The sequence below is a fragment of the Nannobrachium achirus genome (genome assembly GCF_963921795.1).
Source record: "Nannobrachium achirus genome assembly, chromosome: 5".
NCBI classification, from domain to species: Eukaryota; Metazoa; Chordata; class Actinopteri; order Myctophiformes; family Myctophidae; genus Nannobrachium; species Nannobrachium achirus.
This window is the reverse complement of record NC_137814.1, coordinates 28453783-28477500: the sequence shown is the minus strand read 5'-3', so window position 1 is coordinate 28477500 and position 23718 is coordinate 28453783. Positions and strand designations below refer to the sequence as shown.

The 23718-nt window shown below is 40.7% G+C and overlaps 2 protein-coding genes across 6 annotated transcripts in view; one reads left to right on the top strand and one right to left on the bottom strand.

Annotated features, from left to right (window-relative positions):
* Nucleotides 1-1503: 1503 nt before the first annotated feature.
* On the top strand, nt 1504-8646 carry LOC308285905 (major facilitator superfamily domain-containing protein 12-like). Of its 2 annotated transcripts, none has more exons than XR_013962091.1 (11): nt 1504-2185; nt 3940-4059; nt 4724-4934; nt 5052-5184; nt 5614-5844; nt 6086-6178; nt 6356-6448; nt 6620-6790; nt 8030-8124; nt 8304-8427; nt 8518-8646. XR_013962091.1 is itself a non-coding variant. In XM_080726801.1 (11 exons), exons 1-11 carry the CDS (start codon nt 2038-2040, stop codon nt 8601-8603), a joined length of 1512 nt encoding a protein of 503 aa, XP_080582927.1. In that variant the 5' UTR covers nt 1504-2037; the 3' UTR covers nt 8604-8646. The 2 variants fall into 2 exon arrangements, 1 of the variants encoding a protein (XP_080582927.1); XM_080726801.1 differs by having other exon boundaries at nt 8297-8427.
* Nucleotides 8647-9472: 826 nt separating this feature from the next.
* depdc5 (DEP domain containing 5, GATOR1 subcomplex subunit) overlaps nt 9473-23718 on the bottom strand; it is a 31357-nt gene continuing 17111 nt past the window's right edge. For all 4 annotated transcript variants that reach the window (XM_080726796.1, XM_080726798.1, XM_080726797.1 and 1 more), the window contains 13 exons: nt 22621-22840; nt 22210-22343; nt 20741-20837; nt 18534-18658; nt 18206-18286; nt 17477-17609; nt 17094-17193; nt 16268-16510; nt 14083-14252; nt 12919-13090; nt 12609-12669; nt 12353-12435; nt 9473-12156 (listed from right to left, as the gene is read on the bottom strand). In XM_080726796.1, the coding sequence (XP_080582922.1) occupies nt 11858-12156; nt 12353-12435; nt 12609-12669; nt 12919-13090; nt 14083-14252; nt 16268-16510; nt 17094-17193; nt 17477-17609; nt 18206-18286; nt 18534-18658; nt 20741-20837; nt 22210-22343; nt 22621-22840 (1918 nt within the window). In that variant the 3' untranslated portion in view covers nt 9473-11857. The remainder of the gene's footprint in view (nt 12157-12352; nt 12436-12608; nt 12670-12918; nt 13091-14082; nt 14253-16267; nt 16511-17093; nt 17194-17476; nt 17610-18205; nt 18287-18533; nt 18659-20740; nt 20838-22209; nt 22344-22620; nt 22841-23718) is intronic.

Here is a 23718-nt window from a genome sequence, read left to right as displayed (position 1 = left end):
TTGTTTTATTTCGGGGAATAACAGCAAACTCAACTCACAGTTTACTCTGCTGACCATACTAAAAGTTGTTAAAGGTATATTTCACTTTGGTCATTTCATCATCTAATCAGGTTTTTGGGAACACCCAGGACAGTTTTTGAATTTCTTCATCCAGTATTTATATATTTGATATTCATTTCCCCCCATTTTCCCACTTCCAGGACCTTCCTATACAAACCCATCATAACTTCAAACTCCATTTTAACCATGATAGATTCAATGAAAACAACTGTCATTTTTTCTGGTGACTCCTGATACCCTCCGAATATGTGAGCAGGCCATGTTTTTTCGATAACTTTTTCATTTTTTTTTATAATCTTTCATTGTATTTAATACTTACCCCAAACAATTTATAGAAATCAATGAAAAATGTTATCGAAAAAACACGGCCTGCTCACATATTCAGAGGGTGTCAGGAGTCACCAGAAAAAAGGACAAGTGTTTTCATTGAATCTATCATGGTTAAAATGGAGTTTTAAGTTATAATGGGTTTGTATAGGAAGGTCCTGGAAGTGGGAAATGGGGGGAAATGAATATCAAATATCTAAATACTGAATGTGTTCCCAAAAGCCTGATTAGATGATAAAATGACCAAAAGTTATTTTGAAAGTGGAATATCCCTTTAAGATGCTTTTAGCAGTTGATTCATAAATGTCAGATTACAAAATTAAGAAGCGGTTGGTTGACTGAAGAGAAGCCACTGAGGTGATATTTTCTTTGCACTGATGAGGTCTGCCAGAGTTTGGAGAGGACTATGAATGAAAAACCAAATGGTCCCTTATCTTTAATTTGGACTAAAACTATTGATAAGTTATCTGTAGGCCTACTAACCTGAGTACTGACGAAAGTATTTGAAACGGCTTTGAAGAGAGAAATACATGATTTAACTCTTAGATTGGATTTCTAATAATTGAATCGGATCTTAAGTCAATTCAATTGCATTGTTTTATTGCAGATGTGGATCATTCCGGAGTCACGTGAGTGCAGGCACCCAGTATGCCGCTGTTATTGGTTATTTGCATTGTTTTTCCCCCCTACGTCAGCTGTGACCTTCTAGATCCCATAGGCCGGAGGATTGGTGCCAGCTATTATACTAGCCTATTTATATTTAGGTTTCTCAACGTCGCTTACTTTGCAAAACAAATATAAAAAGCCTTTTTTTTGTTAATAAATAAATACAAATGTTTATTGTAGTAGTAGTAAAGTAGAAATTGTAGTCTGCTATTCTTTTTACGGAAGCGTATTGCGTCACCGGCTGCCTGACAACCACTAGCCAATAAACAATGGCTTGACTCCAGCCAGGCTATGGGATGGAGATTCCTTTGGATGTTTCTGCTGTTATTTAACGTTAAATAACAAAGTACATGCCACACAGACAGACATCGATTTATTGATAGCACTACATCACCTGTCATTCACGGGCATTACATAGGTCGATGACTCGATGCTGCGGAAAGTGTGGAATTTGTGCGTTAATGGAACGTTTGTCTCGTGTTTATTTCATTAATACGCCGGTCGCTACGGACAGAATGGAGAGCATGAACAGGTTCCACACTTCGTTATATTTACGTTGGATTTGTAGGTGATGTAAAAGACTGATCTAACAACAATGTAGCGCGCATTAGAGGCTACTGTACTTCTACTTTCAGTCTTTCACACCAGTGCAGTTTCGGTTTTTATTGCTCCAAATGCTTCTCCTGGCTCCAGTCATCACCTGACTGCTTCCAAGGAGGGATCTGACTCATCAAATTTAACACATTATGACGAATGATCTTTGTCGCATCGCAGGGACATGGCACTTCTTTTTACGTGACGGCGGAGTTAAGTCATCGTAGATAAAAATGGATTTAAAAGCGGCTAATACGGGAACAGTGTAAATTAAGGAACAGAAACTTGTGATTGTGATTCAACTCTGTGTTGTCATTAACATAAGACCGTTGGACCAGCATCTGTCAGTGCCTCAAGTCGTAAGTTTTGTCCCAGACCAGAGACCTCGAGATGTCTGATACCGAGAGGTCCCTGACTGTCTGTAAACGGCTCAGCTATGCGGTGGGACACTTTCTGAACGACCTGTGTGCTTCTATGTGGTTCACCTACCTGCTGGTGTACTATCATTCAGTACTGGGATTAACCAATGAATATGCGGGTAAGTTAACCTTGTAAAATATGTTGTTAAATGTGTTGAACAATTACAAATGAAACCAAATGCAACTATTCTGTCTCTGTTGATTGATAAATAGTGTGAATGGAGAGGCAAGTGTCTAAGTAAGCCTACATAACCTTTACTGAAAATGTTATTTAGGCTATTTAGGCTTGAGTTTGAATTTCTAATACACTGCAATATTTGTTTAGTTTTTTCTCCAATTCATTAACTTATGCCCCTCAAAATAGCTACTTGTTGCATTGACATTCTAAGCCAAAGGAAACAAATACCCCTTGTCAGCAGAATGAGAATGACAAGCAGTCAGATGCAATAAATATCACCCTGACCTGACCCATGACCATGCTTTAGAGGAGAGGAATTCTTATGGCTGAAATGTTGTCTTGTCTAGCATGAGGAATGACATTCCATCATTCTATCTACCTTTCTATCTTTCATTGTGTTTTTATTTGTAGTGGAGCTTCAGAGCATACTGTATGTGTATGTTTTCACACTTTTGTACCCAACCAGTGCATCTACTGTAGTCTGTAACTGGCAATAAAGTTAATCTGATTCTGAATCTACCCACACAGTTGATAGCCTGGCATGATCAGACTAAAACAAATTATTCCGGTATTCGTATGGTTTCCTTTCCAGCTTCTAAATTATTTGTCATCAAAACAGCATTTTTGTTGGTTTGAAGAACACTTTTTGTAACTGCATGGTACCATGCATACAGCATAAACGTCATAAAACTCAGAGAGAGAGAGAGAAGTCTGGCTGATTATACTTTTTTAATAGCAATTGCTTTCACTTTTGATACGAAGCATATTTCATATTAGATAATTAGAAAAACAGACATAAGAGTCTTAAAGCCCCCTAGCAGCTCCTAGAGGTTGTGTAGTTCACTAAACCCAACAACACATCTATGATAACATAAGGAAGGAGGCAAGGTGCTAGAAGAGGGTAGACCATCCTCATCCTGTGCTTTTTTTGATTGATTTAAGTATTTATTAGAAGCTTTGCATTGGAAAAGGTACAGTTTCAGTTCACTGATACAAGGTCAACTAAAAGGAAACTCTGGTAAAGCAAGTCTTATTTCCATTGAGATCATTCTCTTTAACTCATATAACATTGAATGGCAGACAGATAGAACACAGTACTATGCAGCAGATATTGTCAGAAAAACGAAAGGGAAAACAAAAATAACACCGGGATTTCACACACGATTGAATTCCCCAAGGCGGCATGGATACAGAGGCAAATGGAAATACAGCAAATGTAACCTAACGTCATTCTCGGCCTTACCACATCACATGAAGAGAAAAGGCCAACAAAATAAATAACTACATCTGAAAGTGTCTTCGACCTGTTTACGATGACCTGGGAATTTAAACAGATCTGCACAGCATTACATGCAGTTCCTGTCCATCCTACTACAGTAAATGTATAATGTTCTCATGTGGCCTAGGGAATCATTGCATTCTTTCCACCAATTGCCCGATATTGTGTCTGTCCCAAAGCTGAATTGTTCTAAAATAGTAACCGCCCGTTATTCTGTGTGGCTTACACTAACATGCACGATAGCTCTACATCCTTTATTGAACAATTTCTACATACAAGAGGGAGGGTGTCCTTCACTATTCATGGTGAGGCAGATAGCTGTATTTGCTTCATGTAGCACTGATGCCTGATGCATGATCAAACATGTAAGATGGTCATGAGTTGTTTTCATTTATAAATGTCTCTCTGTGGTGCAGGTGTGCTGTTACTCATTGGCCAAGTAGCTGATGGCATCTGCACTCCTCTCATTGGCTATGAGTCAGACAGAACCCCAGGCTGTGGAAACTACGGCAAGAGGAAGACATGGCACCTAGTGGGTAAGTCTGATTGATTGATGGCTTGACTGACAATCCATCATGTGTATGTTCAATTCATTAACTAGTAGAGTTACACATTAATGAATGAGTCTGTCTGCTCAGTCTCTCTCTATTTACGGTAATCCAGGATCTCAGTCTTTTTTCTTTAAATAGAAGGAATAGACCAGCCTTAGTGAGGTGACCATGAAATGATGTCAGTAACTACCTGTATATGTATGCAGTAGTGTTAGTAAAGGTAGAGCTTTATTTTGTATCTTTTAGAAGACTTGTCATGTCATAGTTAAACATTTATCATTGCACAAATAACAGTAGCCTCTATCATGACATACTGTACAGTACACTGCCATGGACAAGAAGTCAGCATGTTATGTAAATACATTTGATCACTGGTCTGGTATAGACTGGTTGTTCACGCTTACAGTCTGACTGACTGAAATTAGTATTTTTGGAAGATACACTGATTGTGATTTTATTTAGCCAGTTATTGTTCTTTTATATTGAGAGTGTGAGACTGGAAGGTGAACCTTTTCCTGTGTGTACATTCAATGTTTTTCCAACCATTTTTTCAACCAAAATAGTACAAAGCAGATTGTACAAAATTAAGTATTCCATTTTTAATTGTCTATTTATACATGCACACTGTTTTTGTGTGTGTCCTATCCAGGGACGGTGAGCGTGGTGCTTTCCTTTGCCTTCATCTTCAACCAGTGTGTTGGCTGTGGCTCTCTGACCCCTCAGATTGTCCGAGCGATCTACTTCATCCCGTTCATCATCATATTCCAGTTTGGCTGGGCTGCTACGCAGATCTCACACCTGTCTCTCATACCAGAGCTGGTCACCTGTGAACACGCTAAAGTAGAGCTCACTGCTTACAGGTACTGTTGACCTGTAACGTGTCATATTAGTGGTAGAGTTTGTAACGTCTTGAGTGTTGATCTAATGTGTTACTAGTTGCATTTGTAACGTGTCTGTTGCGTGTGTCTGTGCTGCAGATATGCCTTCACAGTGGTGGCTAACATTACGGTATATGCTTTAGCCTACCTGCTCTTCCATGTCCAGGCTGGAACGGAGGATGACCCCTCTGTCAGCGACGCTCTCGGACCACAAGACATCCCTGTCTTCAGGGTGAGCTTTTGTTAGTTACTGTAAATATTACGAGTGTTGTCACTTTGTGGACCTTAGTTTCAACATGCTGTTGTTGCTAGGAGACGTGTGACACCCTTGCCAACATCCAATCTACTGTTTAGACCACTATCCAAATTGAAACAATAATAATACTAAGATTAATAAGGAATAAAAAAATCTTACACATATCTTTTTTGTTGACTAGCTAGATAACTAACCGCTGTTTCTCTGATAGTTTGTCATTCCAGTTACAAACTAGTCCATACAGGTTGCAATGTTCAGCTATGCTGTTATTGTTCACACATTGAAACCAACTGTGTCAGTCCACTTCTATTGCATTATTCACTTTCAAGAGCAGCTGAATCTTGGCTGGACTCATCTCTTTATTTGTGTATAAAATATAAACTAACTAGATTTTCTGTTCTGTAGAACCTGGCGCTGATTGTGTTGGGTATTGGATCTGTCTTCTCTCTCGTCTTCCATCTGGGAACAAAAGAAAGGGCTCTCGCAGGAGCAGGAGGAGAGGAGGGGAGAACAGAGGTGGAGGAGGAGGAGGAGGGAGAGCGGAAGCCTCTCCTTCCTCGCTCCCAGCCTTCTCAAATAATACAGTCATCTCCTCTTCAGTGGAAATGTTGGCTCAAACAGCCTGCATTCTACCAGGTAGGGTCCAGCAGCACCAAAGGATAATTCTGGTGAGCTGGTATTCTGGTATCTATAATTTGCCCGTTACACTTTAGTACTTGACCAATAAGTCAACTATCACATCAAGATAGCTTGGTTAAAACAAATATATATTTCTCTCTTTCACAATAACAAATAATGTTTAAGGCTGATTTTGAAAGCGTTTAAGTATTTCTCAGTGGTCAATAAAACAAAATGTCTTGAATCTCTGTCTCCATAGGTGGCGTGTCTCTACATGTCAACAAGACTAATAGTCAACCTGTCTCAGACCTATATTGCAATGTATCTCATCAACACACTGGGACTACCCAAGGTAACCTACACACAAAGATTTTGAGATAGTGATATAGTATCATTAAATAAGGTGCTGATGTACATGCTGTTCAACATGTTACAGTACATGTGTATCTTCCGTCTAAACTTGTAAAACATAACATGACACATTTAACTAGCCTAATGTCTCTCTCCCTATGTCTCTTTCTTCCAACAGAAGTTCATAGCAACTATTCCATTAGTGATGTACCTCAGTGGCTTTGTTTCCTCCTTCATCATGAAACCTGTCAGTAAGCTCATTGGAAGAAATGTGAGTATTAATAATAAATAAGAAGAAAATACAGTATTTTGGAAATGTGCTTAAGCTTATATGGGCATTACGCTCCTGGGTAAAAGTTCAACATGACTAAATCTCAGAAGGTCAAAATAAGGAAATAAAAAGCTATTAATGCTGTTGTTTGTGGTGTTTTGTCTTGTTTAGTTGACCTACTTTGTGGGTTTGGTGTTGATCCTAGCCTTCTCCTACTGGGTGTTGGTAGAGGACAAGATGGGCCCGCAGGTGTATGGAGCGGCTGTCTTACTGGGGACGGGGTCAGCCACCATCTTAGTTATGTCATTGGCCATGACTGCTGACCTCATCGCTGATCAGACGGTATGTTGTGTGCGTCTGTGTAGGAAGGGTGGGGAACTTGAATGTTGGAAGTGTATATTCACACTCATATATCATACATAAACCGTAGACCATCTGCTCGAGGGCAGAATTACTGTATATGCCTATACGTATCTGTCATTAGAATGCCTATTCTTCAATTACAATAGTGCCAAACCTCAAATAAAATATTTATGTGCCCAACATTTTTCATCACATATAAAAGAAAATAAAAAAGCGCTGTCAAATCTATCTATTGCTTGGATGCATATTTTAGACATATCATAGATGTGTAATATACCCTACCAGTCAAAAGTTTGGACACAGCTGTGTGTGAGAAGCTGTATCCAAACCTTTGACTGGTAGGGTAGGTGCTATATAAATATATATTGATTAAAAATATATGAAATTGATTATTAAGGATTCATGTTAGGATGAAGATCAATGTGGGGAAATGGTTATCCTATCTTTGAGGATGTAGAGAATCTACACTACTTTACTAATAAGATATTCGTAACATGCTATCACAGCCGTAGATACAGTATATATTTTTCTTCTTATTGAGGGAATATACAATTGTGAACTTAAAGGCTTTGCTGAATTTAGAGATCTTTTGATGCCATAAGCACTGATGACATAATTAGTTCACAAGCACTGCAAACATCATACCCATCCTGAACATTAATATGATGGAACTATTGGTTCTACGCCATGTTTTACATAACAAACTTTAGTTCCTTATTGTAAATATGGAGGGTGTAGCATATTCTTTTTAAAGAGCCTCTGTAAGTGTATGGTATGCATGTTTGTATTTATTTCTCTATATCATCTTGTGTTAACTAGATGATCATTTGATGGGATTTAATTCTTATTTTTAAAGTGCATTATACAGCTACATCATGCTCTGAACATGAAGAGATCATTTGGTAAACATATCTTGGTTCTACACTAAAGTAGTGTTACAAGGCATCAGAGGACTTCTAATATCCCACACACGCATTAAAATGTCATGTTATGCACTTAACATTAAATAACATTGGTTCTGCATACTAATGTATGTTAGATGTCCAGTGGTTACCAGAAGATATGCTCTTGATTCTATGAAATGTAATGAAAGTTGTTGGGCTCAAGTTTTCGTTTGATCTTTAATATCTCTGCTGATATCAATGAAGCCTTTGAAGAGATGACATTCTATAGAATGTATAATTCTCTTTGTGCTTTGGTTTCTGTCTTGCCATCCAGCAAAGTGGAGCCTTTGTCTACGGAGCGATGAGTTTCACGGATAAGGTCGCTAACGGAGTGGCTGTGATGATCATCCAGGCCTTACATCCCTGCCAGTCAGTATCACTATCCACACACACACACACACACTCACACTCACACTCACACTCACACTCACACTCACACACACACACACACACACTCACTCACTCAGTCATTGCACCATTTGTTACATATTGTATGATTTGACAAGTGGTACAGTGATTACAATAACATTCTGCTCTCTAGTACACAGGTGTGCTGTCCAGCCTGTGTGTGGTACTATCATTATATCATGGTAGGAGTGACAGGGGGCGTGGCTGTCGCTGCAGCATTTTCTCTCTGCACCATCTTCATCTGGCCAATCAAGATCAGACTACGTGAGTTCAGTACACAATGTCACAATGTTGGTGTTAGACCTTGTGTAAATGTTATTATCTTGTGTTCCAACATTTTATGTTTGTGTCCAGGTGGTCTGCCCAGGGTTTCAGGACATACTGGGAGTGAGGAGGAGTCAGAGTCGAGCTCCTCTGATGAAGGAGGCAGAATCAACTAAAGCCTTCCCACTCTCACCCTATCACAGACTGACAACACAAGCCTTAACTCTTCAAACTTCATTCTACACTAAGAGAACTTAACACTGCATTCCTCTTGTTTCCAAAGATGTGCCATTTCCTTTTTTCCTCTTTCGGCTGTTCGGCTGGCACGCTAACTATGGCTGCCGTTACAGCACTTTTGATGTTGTGGATATGATATGAAGTGTCAGGAAAACTTGGGAGTTGGACTGACAGTAAGTGACATAGTTGTTGACTTGATTCTAACAAACTCCAAACTAAAGTAGGGTTAATTCGGGGAACAACTTTGATGCTGAAGCTTAGCCAAGCTTAGCCGTGCCTATGTGGCAAAACACTTGGGAATTCATGTGGTTTGATTGTACCGCATGTGTTCACTGCTAGGGTTAAAGTAGGGTTAAGGAAGTTTACATGGTGTATAGTATAGACCACTTTGCTAGCTGAACACACTAGAATACGGTAGACATTCCGGTTACAAACCTAATACTTGACTGCCACAATTTCAGATGGAAGTGATTTATTTATGTGGAAACGAGAGCTACACGTATCAAAACTGAAACAAGGAAGTGCTCCAGGTGCACGCACAAGGACCAGCTTAGATCTGCAATCCAGACACTGAAAGTGAATCGCATATTGGTGTGTGTAATGTGCCAAAGCTTGGGGTGAACAGAGTTAAACAAACAGAGGGTTTGTTTAACTGGGAAAAAGTGTAAACTCTCAGGATGTTGCTGGGAGATTAGACAGATGGATGGACAGCTGAGAACTGAGGACTCTGAAATCTACAATAACAATGATTACATCTTCACCACAATGCACAAGAAGCATCAGGATATCATGCTTCATCATCTCACCTCTGTACCGTAAGCATACAAACTAAATACGCCAACAGACGCAACCTGAGAACACGCTCAGTTGGTCGACTATGGAATTATTGAGTGTTGATTTGCTCACAATATTCTGGATAAGAGAATGCATTTCAGGTAAACTTATTAACCCATTAAGACCTGTCCTGAGGCCGAGTCTACAAATGCCCTCTATATCAGCCCTCTAAGTCGTTTTCAAACCTTGATGTGCCAAGAAACCCCAAAATGATACGAATTTGGCTGCGGACCCCTATCTGAAAATGTTTTGCCAGGGACCCCCAGAAGTGAAGATTTGTTAAAAAAATAGTTTGAGTTTGTATATCTGCTATTTTTTAGAACCATTCTTAACCACTGTTCTAAATCTTTCCCAGTTAACGGGTTATTGATGCCATACTTGAAGCAACACGGAATGCTTGAAAATCCTCAGCAAAGGGATGTTGTTGGCTTTCATTTTAAGTTTCAATATGAGCATTACAGGATATCAATGTAAAAAATTACATCTTTCAGACGCCTGTGCCCACTGGGATTAGTCCAGTCAGTTTTTGTCATGTGAATCACCTCAGCTCTACTCGTAATGCCTGAAAATGTATTTTTGAACTAAGAGAGCATTAAGTTTCAAAATACTTCTTAGATGATTTCACTGTTTTGACCATATAATTTTATTTTATTTTAACCAATTAGAATTTAATCGGTGGTGGTAAAAAGGGATTTTACTTGGGATCATTGAGTGCTTTGTATCTTCCAATATATATCCAATATAATGTGAATGATTTAAGGGAACCATAGGACTATATGCTAAGGAAACTATAGGATGATTAGAGGCATTATGTGGCTTGGCTAGGAAGACATAGTTTGGCCAGTCACGTCATTTGAAACTGGATATGATAGGACACTGTTTAGGCAGGCATCATGCAGCACATTGATGTTAAGTCTGTGTTCATTTTCTTCATCCTTTGAACCTTTAAAGTGGCTATTAACACAAATCTCTACAACTACTACATTTTGAAATGTGGCTGATATGAGAGGGTTGTCTTGCTCAAGCCAGGCGGGGAGGAACAACACTGAATTGTAACTTATACACTAAGTATTCTAACCGGAAAAGTGTTGAGTGCCAATCTCTCATTTGAAAATATGTAATTTCTGTCGAAAGAGTTGTTTGACAAAGAGCTTTAAGTGCCTTATCAATTATAACTTTGATCTTGAATGTTATGTCTACCCTTCAGAAGGACCTCATACCACAACCTGGCCACTCTCTCCCTTATGGCTCTGGTTGACCTCAGGTAGGCAAGGCAGGAGAAGGGATTAAGCACTGGACAAATCGAACTGCAAATAGTCTATAGTCTCATAACGTAGACACGATTTGAGTTGACTTTGGATTCTTTTTACTTTATGGGAATATTTTCCACTGCTATGAGGAAAAGGTTTGACTTATTTTTCAACAGAGGCTGCTGTTTCAATTGTGTTCTGTTCAGTTGCAGCCATCTCACAGAGCGCTATATACATTATATGTACATATGTATACTTTTGGTTTAGCTGTGGTGTTCATGTGTGTTGTGTGTATGATATTGATTGTTTAAAGGGACCGTTATTAAACATGTTTTTAAAGGAGAAACTGGAACTTTGAACTGTTGCAATCACATGAACTGATAATCATTTACTTGGACCTGGTCTGGATCAAAATTTACAATACATGCGGACACAATGTGTCACCTGGGGTTCTCAAACAGAAGCAGTAGGATTCTCTGTAGCATAAAATATAATTTCTAAAATATTTCTGTAAACGTATGACCAGGGCACAAAATATATTTTCCACATACATTTATGAGCAATTTCTGTATCTTGAAAAAGCCATTCAAATTGTGTTAGAAAAATAGTTAAATAAAATGAGTACAAAAGATGTTATGTGGAGTTATTACTTACTGTAGAAAATACTAGAATGGACTATATAACAAGTCTGAGCTTGACTTCCATGCTTCTGAGGTTGCAAGACCTCACATAATAGTATTTCTGTAACCAACAATCAAAATATGACATTGCAGCATGGCAATTCCAGAAGATTATCTTGTATTAAAAGAATGCTTTAAAATAATACATAGGTTATTACAATATTCACATTTTGCATTTAATGAGAAGCAGCAGAATATCAGTCCTAAAGTCCTTCTTCCTTCTTAGGTCTTAGTTTAATCATGAACATTCACTACGTCCAAACTGCAAGTCCAAATATCAAGTATCGACACGTGTAAACATGTACGGAGACCATCGCAAAAGTCTCCAAAAACGAAATCACATCGGGCGGCACAGTGCTTGTAACCAGAAGATTACCAATTTGAATTGCCTGTCCTAACCGATAATGCCACCCCCCCATTTTCTCCTCTTCACGGAGCACTGGCATTCATCTTCTCCTGGCAGCTGTCCCAGAAGTTTTGCAACCTGTTGTCTTTGTTGGCACAGAAGTCGGTGAAGTCTCTGAGTAGGCGGTCGGCCAGCCTCTCGTCTCCCAATACCCCGGTCCGCCAGGCCTTGGTCAGCATGGTGTTGTAGGCCCAGTAGTAACCTGCCCGCTCCTCGCCTCCAAACGCCCCCTGGCTGTTGGATGTGGTTGAGTTTCTGCGCCGACGCTGCTGTCCGCTGGAGTACTTCCTCTTGGAGTAAGGCAGCTGTAGGAACACGGTGCCTGAGAGAGAGAAGACCAGAGGTCACCACAGGGATGATGGGCAAACCGATCAACAAAAATAAAAAACATACTGTTGATGAAGATACTAGTAGGGACAATTGTTTGCACTTGGCCAATGACAGGGAAGATCATGGGGGTAATCTGGCCGAGTGAAACACGACACAGAGTGAAAAGTCTTTTACATATGGTGAAATACCTGTGACATGGATGTACTGAGGCTTGTTCTCTGCTGGGAAATTGAAAGCAGAAGCGGAGAACTTGTCCTGAACGAAACCAAATCTGATCCAAAGAAAAACATTGTTTTGTCATTAAATTAGAAAAAGCATGTATTTCCAAGATTCACACGTATACCTTTTAAATCTTCATTTATTAATTATTAAAAAATGTAATCATTATTAATTAAAAATGTTTGAGTGACAGTGTTTAAGACTTGTCATGTAGAAATAACCCACCTGTAAAGAATGGCCTCCTGAAACAGCTGCATCCTATCCCAGTATGTCTCTGGTTCAAAACCTGCACAAATATGATGGGAAAATCATCTTATTCAACATTTTATCATTTGTGCAACACCTTTAATACAGGCAATGCTGCTTGAGGGGCCATCTAGTGTGTGCTGCTGTGCTATGGTGATTTGGTATTACAACAATAGTAGACAATATAAAACAGTGCTGATCATTACTAAACAGAAACAAATGAAGAAATGCCACCAACTTGCACTCCTGTGAAGAACAATGCATTATACAATTCAATGGAGCAGCTCACCTTCAAACAGGTTCTCACTGCCATTCTTTAGCATACATTGTATATGAAGGGGGATGAAGAGCTGGGCCCTCAGTGGATCACCGTACAGATACGATGTTAGAGCAAATGGTACTTCCAGAACTGGCACCAATAAGAATCCACAGGATGCAGCTTTCCTGTGCCATCCTTGAACCTGAGTATTGAAAGAAATAACTAGATTAGGGCGGCCGAGCTTCTAGTTCTGTTAATATAGCAATGTGCATGCATGTTTGGTCCACAATGAACTAGCAATGTGCATTCATGTGTGATTGGTGTCACCCAGTGGACGTTTAAATCGGTGCATAACGTTCTGTGAATTGTTTATATATATTTACTTTTAGATTTCGGTTGGATGGCATCTAGTTTGCCATTGGTAAAATGTCTTTAAAGTAATTGATTGGGGGGCTTTTATATTTTTCTGTTTATGTGTAGTGGGATATTTGGGCTTTTATTATGATGTTTACTGCGGTATGGTCTACCACGCATGCGCGACAGGAGTATGAGGTACGGCTGGTGGATTACGGAGAAAACTACAGTATGTGTGTACATTGTGCGATAAACAAACCCCATTTATTCTGTTTACATTTCTCATGTTTAGATGGTATTGCATTGTGTGGTAGTAATCTTTGTGTATTTTGCATTTCCTAGGTTAATAACCTGATCACTATATGTGCAGTGTTTAGTTGGTGTGAGTGTGTTGTTTGTGTGACTGGCAAACATAAATAAAACCAGATAAAAGACACTGATGTCGGTTTGTTTCAGACGGCCGATGCTCAAGAAAATACCAGTACTAATTCCCAATTGTTTTCCAACACCAACCCAGGTCATATTTCACTCCACCATCTCAGGTGTAGGTGTACCAATAAGTATTGGATTGGTATGAATACCTGATCTGAACGATGCCCATTAGCCTAATGCTGCATTCACACTGAGAGAAGCCAAGCTAATGGTTTGCTTGGTAATTCAATGTATTCTCTATGCAAACCAGCTTAAAAAAAATCCAAGCTTTTTTTCCAGCTTGGAAATTTTAAAAGCTGGTTTGCATAGAGAATACACTGAATTACCAAGCAAACCATTAGCTTGGCTTGTCTGTATGTGAATGAGGCATTACACTAAACAGCACTGCTGTATACGTGTTGTGTGTACCATCTCAAAGAGCACAGCTGCAGTGACGGCCATCCAGTGCAGCTTGATCTCAAAGGCTGCGTTGAGGTTGAAGTTGCCATGGTAATAGCAGCTGCACCACTCTGTGCGGTCGCTGCGGTTGTTAACATCCACGTCCAAGGTCACCGTCTTCTGCTCTGGGACCGTTGCAGCTGGGGGGGGGATTTGGATAGAGAGAGAGACACAGGGGGTGGAGGGAGAGAGACAGAGAAGGACCAAGGGACAAAATAGGAGGAAAGATGGATGGGAAGATGGGCGGAGAGAAAGGAAGTTGAATGAGATGAAAGAGTGAGAAGAGGCGGTGGAGGTTTATGAAGGGTTAGGATGAGATGAAATTAAAGGTTTGCAACGACGGTTCGAAATGTGTAAGCAAGAGCCATTTTTAGTTAAGCAGTTTATGTAAGACACATATGTATACGAGCTTCCTCTTATCAGAACTCTGAAAATAGTTAGTAGAGACAGTCAAAGGATCCCGTTAGTCATGGGTTTTACTTCATAACATCATTCATTTAGTCAGCTCGTACGTAACATTGTTCATTTAGTCAGCTCAGTGAACATCCTTTCAGTTTAGGTTTATTCCAGGAACACAGTCCAAAACGCTGGACTGGTTTCCTGTGAAATGTCTCGCCAAGTCAGCAGTACAGAGAATCACATCACTGTCAGCAGTGACACACAAAGGCTTTGGCGAACGATTTAAGTCAGCGATTAGTAGTAATGCACAAGTCAGTCCCAAACAAATGTATAATAGATTGGGCAGAGATTAGGCTACACACAGTCATACATAGACAAAATGCCAATTAAATTAACGTAATAAACGACCTACCTCAGGCTTATTGCGCCCATTTGCGAGAGAGAAACAATTTCCTCATTCATTTTGATTCAACTTTAAGTTTCAGCAGGCACTTTTTTTTAAATACAGTATTTGATCTGTTCACTCTGCTTATCGTCTGGCAAACGGCATTGTGTTCTGATCCTGTAAGCTCAGTTTCTATCCTCCTCCTCGGGCCATAAGAGGACTTTTGAACATAGAAACTGTGATTGAACTCGCATCTCACTCCACCCAACTCCAGTCTTCAGTTACCATACTGCATTGTTCGCTGATCCCAAAGGAACCCAATTCTATTACAGTCACTCTTCTAGTATAAACGGTACGTTTAATCTTTAATTGGGGTTTGCAAGTTGTTGGTCAACTTCAATTAATAAGCTGCCCCTGTGTTTTGGTTGAACGTCAATTACAGTGTACTGTAATACGTTGGTGTGCTGGAAATGTTATACACACAAAAAAGGTAATAGCACTATGCTGTTTTTGCTCTAATATACATACATTTATGTCAATTCTTTACTTATTTGAGAGTTGGTGGATTGAGTTCGGAACTTCAGATCACTGTTTCATGTGCAAAAAAATGGGCTGGCCTGGCCTACGCATCAGCAGTGGTTAGAATCAAGCCAGTGCAGCAATATTCTAGATGTATGCATAGTTTGCATACATTAGAATGCAAGGGCAGAGCATTAGGAGAGAACATTGCACACCACGGCACTACCGTACCACAGCCACTACTACCGCAGCATGCTTACAACACACCAACTAGTGCACTGATTGGACAGGCTGCAAACCACCACACACCATGCTTCGACTGGAAAACAATCAATCATCTGAACTTGATTTGATTAATTCAATTAATCAGTCACATGATTGGACAGAGGCACTGCCATTGGTTGTGAACACATTTGATTCTAACTACAATTAGAAAGGATCTGGGTGAGGGGCTCCGCATGCATTACAATTTGGAGTTAACACAGATACCAGAGAACTGACTTGCAGCCCTTCAGTCAGCCATCAAGAGAATGAGTCCAGTCATTCAGTGTCACACACGAGTACAGTTTAGATTGTAGTGTCACTGTTAGATCATAAAAGAGGCTTTTTTTTAAATGAATGAAATCAATTCGGCAGCGATGAAGAGAGCAAGAACAATGACATTCTGTTTAAGACTCTGATGGTGAGCAGCAGACCTGTGGTGATCTAGAGATGGAGGCATGATAACTGTGTGTGACACTTTATGACCGGATGCAGCCATTCCCAATGGTGGCGACTTCCAGGGAATGCATGTGATTGGGTGGATGGCTCTGGTTTTGGCATGGTTGTTGGGAGGTGCAGTGCTGGGTGTACCTAGCAGTGCTGCGGCCTGACTGCGTCCTCCAAAGCTGCGGCTGAAGGAGCTGTGCCTACTTGCGTAGGAGGCGGGCCGGCTGGGGAGCCACGGGAGAAGGAAGGCCGGCAGGTCACAGGGCCGGCGCTCCTCCAGCACGAAGGCCACTTCAAACCACTTCCTCTGGAAGAGGGCAAAGTCCTCCATGGCCGCCGCCGACCAGATCCCAGATGATGTTGGAGGAGGGAGAGGGGACGAGGGGACTGGGATGGAGTCGAGATGGAGAGATTGGTGAACTCCTTGCTAAAAGCAGGTGGAAACTACTAATATTTGCCTTCATCTTGAAGTTACTATGAGGAAGATTTGTCACATGGTGTGTAATTTTTCATTGGGAGACAATTGGAGATTACATTTTTTAACTACTTGATATTTACTGTGTTTTTAGTATATCGTCGCTGTCAGATGCATGTCCAAAACCTTTCTTTTTTTTGTTATTTAAAAGAAAACTATTTAAAACTAGCGAAAATAGACTATCTACAAGCACACAACGCCTCGCGGTGTGCTTGTAGATCTGCTATTTTCGCCAGTTTTGTGCCGCAGTCTTGTATGATGAAGCAGGGCTTTACTTTACGAAAAAACGTAGACGTTTGAAACTTGGAGATACGAGGTTTCTGCCCGACAGTGACCATATGCTAAATATAATTTATAAAGGATTCATAAGGGATATATCAAGTCAATCTGAATCGATAACAGCTGCACCACAGGTGTGTGCTCCAGAAATGATGTATTGTGTCTTTGTGTACAACCGTAACGTTATGTCCACTGTTAGATGAAACCCCCATTCACCATCTTTCTCTACCACTATCCTGTAGAAGTAGAAGCCGTAGACGAAGGTTCGCATGGCATCCCCAGATGCATGGGCCACATGGCCTTCATCCAGCATCTTCTACACATGCAACATGGAAATAAGGAGAAATATTTACTCAAACACAAACAATTCTATAATATTGTACATCATGTCTGTCATCTCGTACCACAGCAGCTAAACAAGTGACTCTGTTCACCTGAATCAAAATGACTTTACTGTACTTTAGGGAGTTCAATAAAGACATTTGCTTCCCAAATCCATACCCAATTGAGTAGGTATATAGTAAGTAAACAAGCAATTTCCCATCCTCCCAAATCAGTCCAAGTAAGCACAAGTTCAAAGTGGTGTCATTACAAAGTACCTGCATGATGTCGACAGCCATGCCCTGTGTGGCCACGCCCTCAACGTTGTTAACCAACCAATGGACGATCTCAGCGCTGATGAAGCTGTTGAGGGGCAGGCCTTTCTGTTCAGGTAGCAGCTGCACACCTGTCCTGTACACGTCACACAACACATGACTCACTCACCTCACAAGAACACCAGCAGGGACTCTGTGGTTGCACGATGCAGTCGCTGCGTAGCTCTATGGTGGGTCTGCTGTATGGACTAACATTTAGCTGACACCTGTGGCCGTTATGGCCGTTTGTCCATTACCACTCAAACCAGGGGGACCATTCAAATAGTTATTTAGGTGCTCTAAACATTAATTAACGTAATTAAACTGATCAGGGATCATGAAAACCTCCGTAATTCGCTTAAACGTCTTTTCATTTATTTCCCTGAAAATAAGTCAAATATGATGGGAAAATCCTCTACAGTATATGGATAACAAAAAAGGAGGCTCCTTCCTTTTCTGCTTATTAGTTTTGCAATTTTTCCCGAACACCATTATGAACATAACTGGCACACTGGCAACGATGGCTTATTTGCATTAAAGAAGCCTACATCAACAGCGTTCATCAGTGTAACCATTCACTGCATCTGATCCAATTTTGCAATCATATCTCAATGTAAATAGCCAGAAAAAAACAAAGAAAAAAAAAAAAACAGGAATGTTGTAATTGCTTTATGCACAAAGTGAGAGCCTCACGTGGGGTGTTTAATGGCCTCCAGAATCTCCAATAGCGTTGAGGATGAGGATAGAGACAACGCTCCTGTACCAGACTGTCCACTGTAAACACACACACACACACACACACACACACACACACACACACACACACACACACACACACACACACACACACACACACACACACACACACACACACACACACACACACACACACACACACACACACACACACACACACACACACACACACAGTTTAAAAAGGACCGACAGTTTACTGTACCAGCCAACCAAAACAGCCATTTTGAGGCGTAATCTTCACTGCTTCATCCAGAGAGCGACCCACCTGGTGTCAGTGTTTCCACTGACTCCTGTGTCTCCTGTAGTCTGAGCAGCAGGCAGTGTGGCTGTAGCCCCCGGTGTCTGGCCTCCTCTATCAGTGGAGCCGCCTTCAGCAGATTCAGCAGGCAGCTACAAGGTTGAACACCACACAAACACACCAGGATGTTTCCCTTGACTAGGTCACAGCCAGTCACTGTTCCCCGTGCAAGAACCAACAAGCTACTTCAGGGGTTCCCACACAGTGTGCCACGAGTAGGGATGGGACGATAATCGTTAATCGTGATAAAAAACACTCACAATAATTGTATAGTGGAGATCTAAAATTATTGTGAAATTGTCCTCCGTCATGCACTGTGATCTGTGATCAGTGATCAATTCAACTTTTATTTGCTGAAGTGCATATCTGGTACCATTTAAACCCTCTATAATTGGTAAAACAGACCAGGAAATAACTGGTACTTGTCTTTTTTCACTCTCTATCAAATCTCTTTGCCAAAAAATAGCCGATCTACAAGCTCACAATGCATCGTGCTGCGACGCATTGAGAGCTTGTAGATCGGCTATTTTTTGGCAAATGTTCCGTCACAGCATATGGATGTTGGGGATAATATGGTAAATCCTTATTTCTTTGGTGACAATAATCGTGACATGACATTTTCATGTCGTCCCATCCCTAGCCAAAAGATGAGACCAGGTGTGCCTTGGGAATTTGTGACAATTTGTGACATGTGTTATTATTACAACATACAGAACTATACACAAACTATCCAGAACTATCCAGCTAATGCTACAGTTTATAAACCAAGCACAACAGTGACATCCTGACTCTAGAAAAGCACCGCACACTTAGTCACAAAACGACGATGTTGTGGTGTGATCTGCACATGCATGTTTATGCATGCAGACAGAATGTTAGAGGAACCGTAGCAAGTGTGACAGACCAACAACATGCAGCACATACACACATCTAGACAGTCCTCTAGTCTAACGGAGCTAGTTCTGTCCAGAGCCCCTGTTACTGACCTGAGCGTGATAGATGTAGGAGGAACGAGGGCTACGTATAAAGTCCAATATGAAGGCAGTGTCCTGTCAGCATAGGAGGAGGAATGAACCCCAAGATGAAATAGGGGTGGGCGATATGGTGATAAATATCGTTGAGACGATACAATGTCTCCACGATATGCCTTTTCAGAAATATCATATATATAGCGTGATACAATGAGGAAGCCTTATAAAAAAATCCAGTTGAATTGTTAATAGAGAGATTCATTGCAGAATTAATTTAAACCTACATTTTGGTCTAAATCAGTGGTTCTCAAACTAAAAAATGTCAAGGTCTCCCCTTAACTCTGACAGTATACAAATGAAACCAAATGGACCCGTACAGTTTGGAAGAATATTGTGATATTGTATTTTTCCATATCGCCCACCCCTAAGATGAAACACCCAACTCCCACAACCACCAGAGGAATGGAAAGATGGAAGCAAGGAACTGATAGCAAAGCCCCATAATCAAATGGCAGAAATCAATTAAATTACCAATGTTACACATTGCTATTGCTTGTAGATTCTATAATTGCTTTAAACCGACTTCATATCAATTCAGATGTGTTTGATTGCTGTAGTTTGTTTAACCACTTAGGGCCCTATTATGATCCAGGTCTTATGCCTTATGCTTTGCCTTTTTTTACTATTTTGTTTTTGTTTTTTAAATATTTCAAATAGCTAATCTGCAAGTTCACAACGTGCAGATGTAGATCAGCATTTGAAGTATTTAAAAACGTTTTTCAAAATAGTGAAAAAAAGGTAAAGAAGTTAAATACTTAGTTGACCACTGTCCCCCAGAGCCCTTTTTTCCCTCCACACCAAACCTCTTCGCGGAAAGAGATTTGGTCACAATGCGTCACATTACAACGCATTGTGAGCTTGTGGCTCTGCTAGTTTAGCTGAATGTGCACCCCATAATAGGGAAGCTTGAGTTCAAGTGGTTAAATCACATTGCAAAAATGTGACTGCTTTTCTCACTGAGTGCAATGACACTTTACAACACCCGACTCCAGACGGCAAAAAAAATGTGCTTTCAAATGCACACAAAACAAGCAGAGGATTCTCAAAACCCAGACACATGCGTGCGCACTGAGACGGACACTTGCGCGCGTGCACACGCACATACTGTACTGTACATACACACACGCGCACAAGAATACTGACCTTGCGGGGACTATCCACAAACATGCCAGTAGTGGTGACATTTGAGGGCTCACTGGCAGATACCAAAGACTTCCCTTGTTGTTGTTCCTCTAGAGTCCTGCAGACAGGAAGACAAGCAGATATTAGAAAACATGAGACATCTCCAAGGAAATTGGTTGATTACTAAAATTCAAGTCGTTTCAATCTTGATTTAATTTCTCACTAAATACATTTGTGCAGCAATTTTGAGTTCTCAGAGAATATATTTTTATTATTCATGTGCTCTAGGGCTGCAACTATAGATTATTCTTTTAGCAAACAATTTTTAATTGTTTAACCGCTTAAGCCCTATTTTAAACTTAGCAATTTACAAGCTGACATCGCATTGTGAGCTTTTAGATATGCCATTTTCACTATTTGTGAAAATTTTCAAAAATGTGATAATTATGTCTACAGATCGCCAGCCACCTAGCCGCCACAAATTTTTGGTAAAGCAAGTGTGAATACCAGCTTGCAAAGCTGGTCTAAAGATAGTCAGCCAATGACGTCAAAATCCTCCCGCCATAATCTCCTTCTTTTTTACCATATATGCCTAAAAAGCAGGAAAACAAGTGTGAATGTATATATTATTAGATATTACAATATGTTATATGGAATTCAGTTCCCAGTGGATTCCACAAGGCCACTAAACTGCTCCACAAGGCACAAGCTGGTATAAAAGGACTGTGTCATTTCTTGTTAGCTTTCGCATTACTCTCTCCTCAGCGTTCTCGGTGACATCACCACCTTAACCTGTTTGGTGCCAATCCCGAGTTTGAATTGGTACCCTACCTGTGCCAACCCCGAGTTTCCCGAGTTTGGGACGTTTTTGGAAAAAAAATAATAATAATTAAAAAAAAGAATGTAAAAAAAATTGGACCTCAAAACATAGATTAGGCATGATCGTGATCGCGAAATTGCATGTTTAACCCCCATACCAACCCCATCTTTCAAACATGGCAGCCATGTTTGTTTACTTAACCCATTCAGGCCGGGTACACATTTTAGTGTATGGGAGGGGCTTACAGTACATGTACAGTATGTAGCAACATATTTGTTTTTGTAGACTAATTTCTGATGGCCTAAATGGGATAATGTAAAAACATAATGGCTGATATCTCATGAGTGCCTGAACGGATTTCCAAGCAGATTTTTTTGTTTGAAAGCTATGTGCACACAAGTGGTGCTTGATCTAGGCATAGGAGTGCATGATCCGTGCACTATGAATTACATGGAAGTCTATGGAGACCATGGCATCGCGGACCTTCAAAGATATTTAGTTGATAGCAACAAAAGTGTTAACAAGGCTAGCCCACAAGGCGCAAGCTGGTATAAAAGGTCATGTCTTGTTATTTAAAACCCCTCGCCTATGAAGAACATTCATGGGGGGCCCGCAGTGAATCCTTGTACCCAGGGCCCAGAATTTGGTGCGACACCCCTGATGTGCTTACTTCTGGGTTTGCTCTAGTTCCAGTAGGGCTGATAAGGCTGAGGTGCCTTTCTTTCCAGGAGGGGGCGCTACAGGCTCTGGTGGATATGAGGGGAGGGGTCCAGTCACCTGCAGCCCTTTCATGGGTGTACCTTTCTAGATCGTCAAAAAAGAGAGAAAGAGGGGGAAGAGTTAGAGATGCCTGTGGTGAAATAAGTTTATTTTCAATGCTTTAAAAACAAAAGGAGGAGATAAGGCTTGAGAAATCAGTATTTCCTTTAATTTGAAATCTGTTTGTAGGTTTTGACCATTAATGTTTTTAGTTCATGCTGTACTACATGCAGACTTTTTCATTTGATATTTTCTTCAGTTTTGTGTGAAGCACTTTGTAACTTTGTTTTGACAAATGATATCTAAGTATTCTTCTTATTACTCTGATGATCCTGTCAGAGCGGTGGCGTCTGCGGATGCGGTTTAGACCCTCCAGGAAGCGGATGAAGCCGTCCAACAGCAGCCCGTCCACCGCTCCGGCCCCGCTGCCGGCTCCGTCTCCATAGACGTCCCAGTGACCCTCCCCGTCCGCCACGCGCCGCGCGCCCCCGGCCGGCAACAGCAGGAAACGGGTCCTCCAGAACTTCAAAGAGTCGATCAAACTAAGAGAATGGATGGGAACAGGGGCGTCACAAGGGGGGGAAAAGTGGGACTGAGTTACTAGGGCCCAAGGTGGAGGGGCCTTCATTATTTTATACTTTAGCTATTGAAAAGATATACAAGCTCACGAGCTTGTAGATCTGCTATTTTTTTTTTGAAAAGTCATGAAAATGTGTGCAAATCATTGATAATATGTATTTTTTAAGCAAACATTTGTAACTCAAATTTTGCTTCTTTGGGGTCCCTGGAACTAAATATTTTGAGATGGGGGTCCGTGGCCAAATACATATCATTTTGGGGGTCCTTCACATGAAAGAGTTTGAGCACCACTGACATAGAAACACAGGTTTTTCAAACAACCTTAGAAGGTTTTGAAATATTCAAAGACTTGCACACATTTTCAAGATTTTTCAAAAATAGCAGACCTACAAGCTCGCAGTGACATCAGACTTTGTTGGATAGTAGACAAATGGACATGAAATCAAACACAGGATCAGGAGCTGGATTTCACACCCAGGACGTCATAACCACATGAGCAGCACAATACGTGATTACCAATCTATGGTACGTGTTGAAAAGAATACATGTCTGTTTAAGCGTTTCACCTGTCACAGACAAAGTGTAACCCAATGATACTGGGACAAAGAAAACATGTCCATACACAAATTCAGGTTTGGATTTGACTACAAACACAAAACCTATAATCTGTTGAGCAGAGCGATGTTCTGCAGGATCTGAACTCTGTAGCGACAGACAACAAATGTGCTGCTCATTAATGAGTACTGGTACGACTGTGTGAGAACACATTAACCATTTGGACCATTTGGAAGTTACGTAGGAAGCCCTCCTGATTTGACTCCTACAGCAGTGTTTCTCAAAG

Coding starts and splice junctions, on each gene's coding strand:
- LOC308285905 (XM_080726801.1), top strand. CDS start 2,038: ATGTCTGATACCGAGAGGTCCCTGACTGTCTGTAAACGGCTCAGCTAT. Junction 6,179..6,355: donor ACACACTGGGACTACCCAAG/GTAACCTACACA, acceptor TTCTTCCAACAG/AAGTTCATAGCAACTATTCC. Junction 6,791..8,029: donor ACCTCATCGCTGATCAGACG/GTATGTTGTGTG, acceptor CTTGCCATCCAG/CAAAGTGGAGCCTTTGTCTA.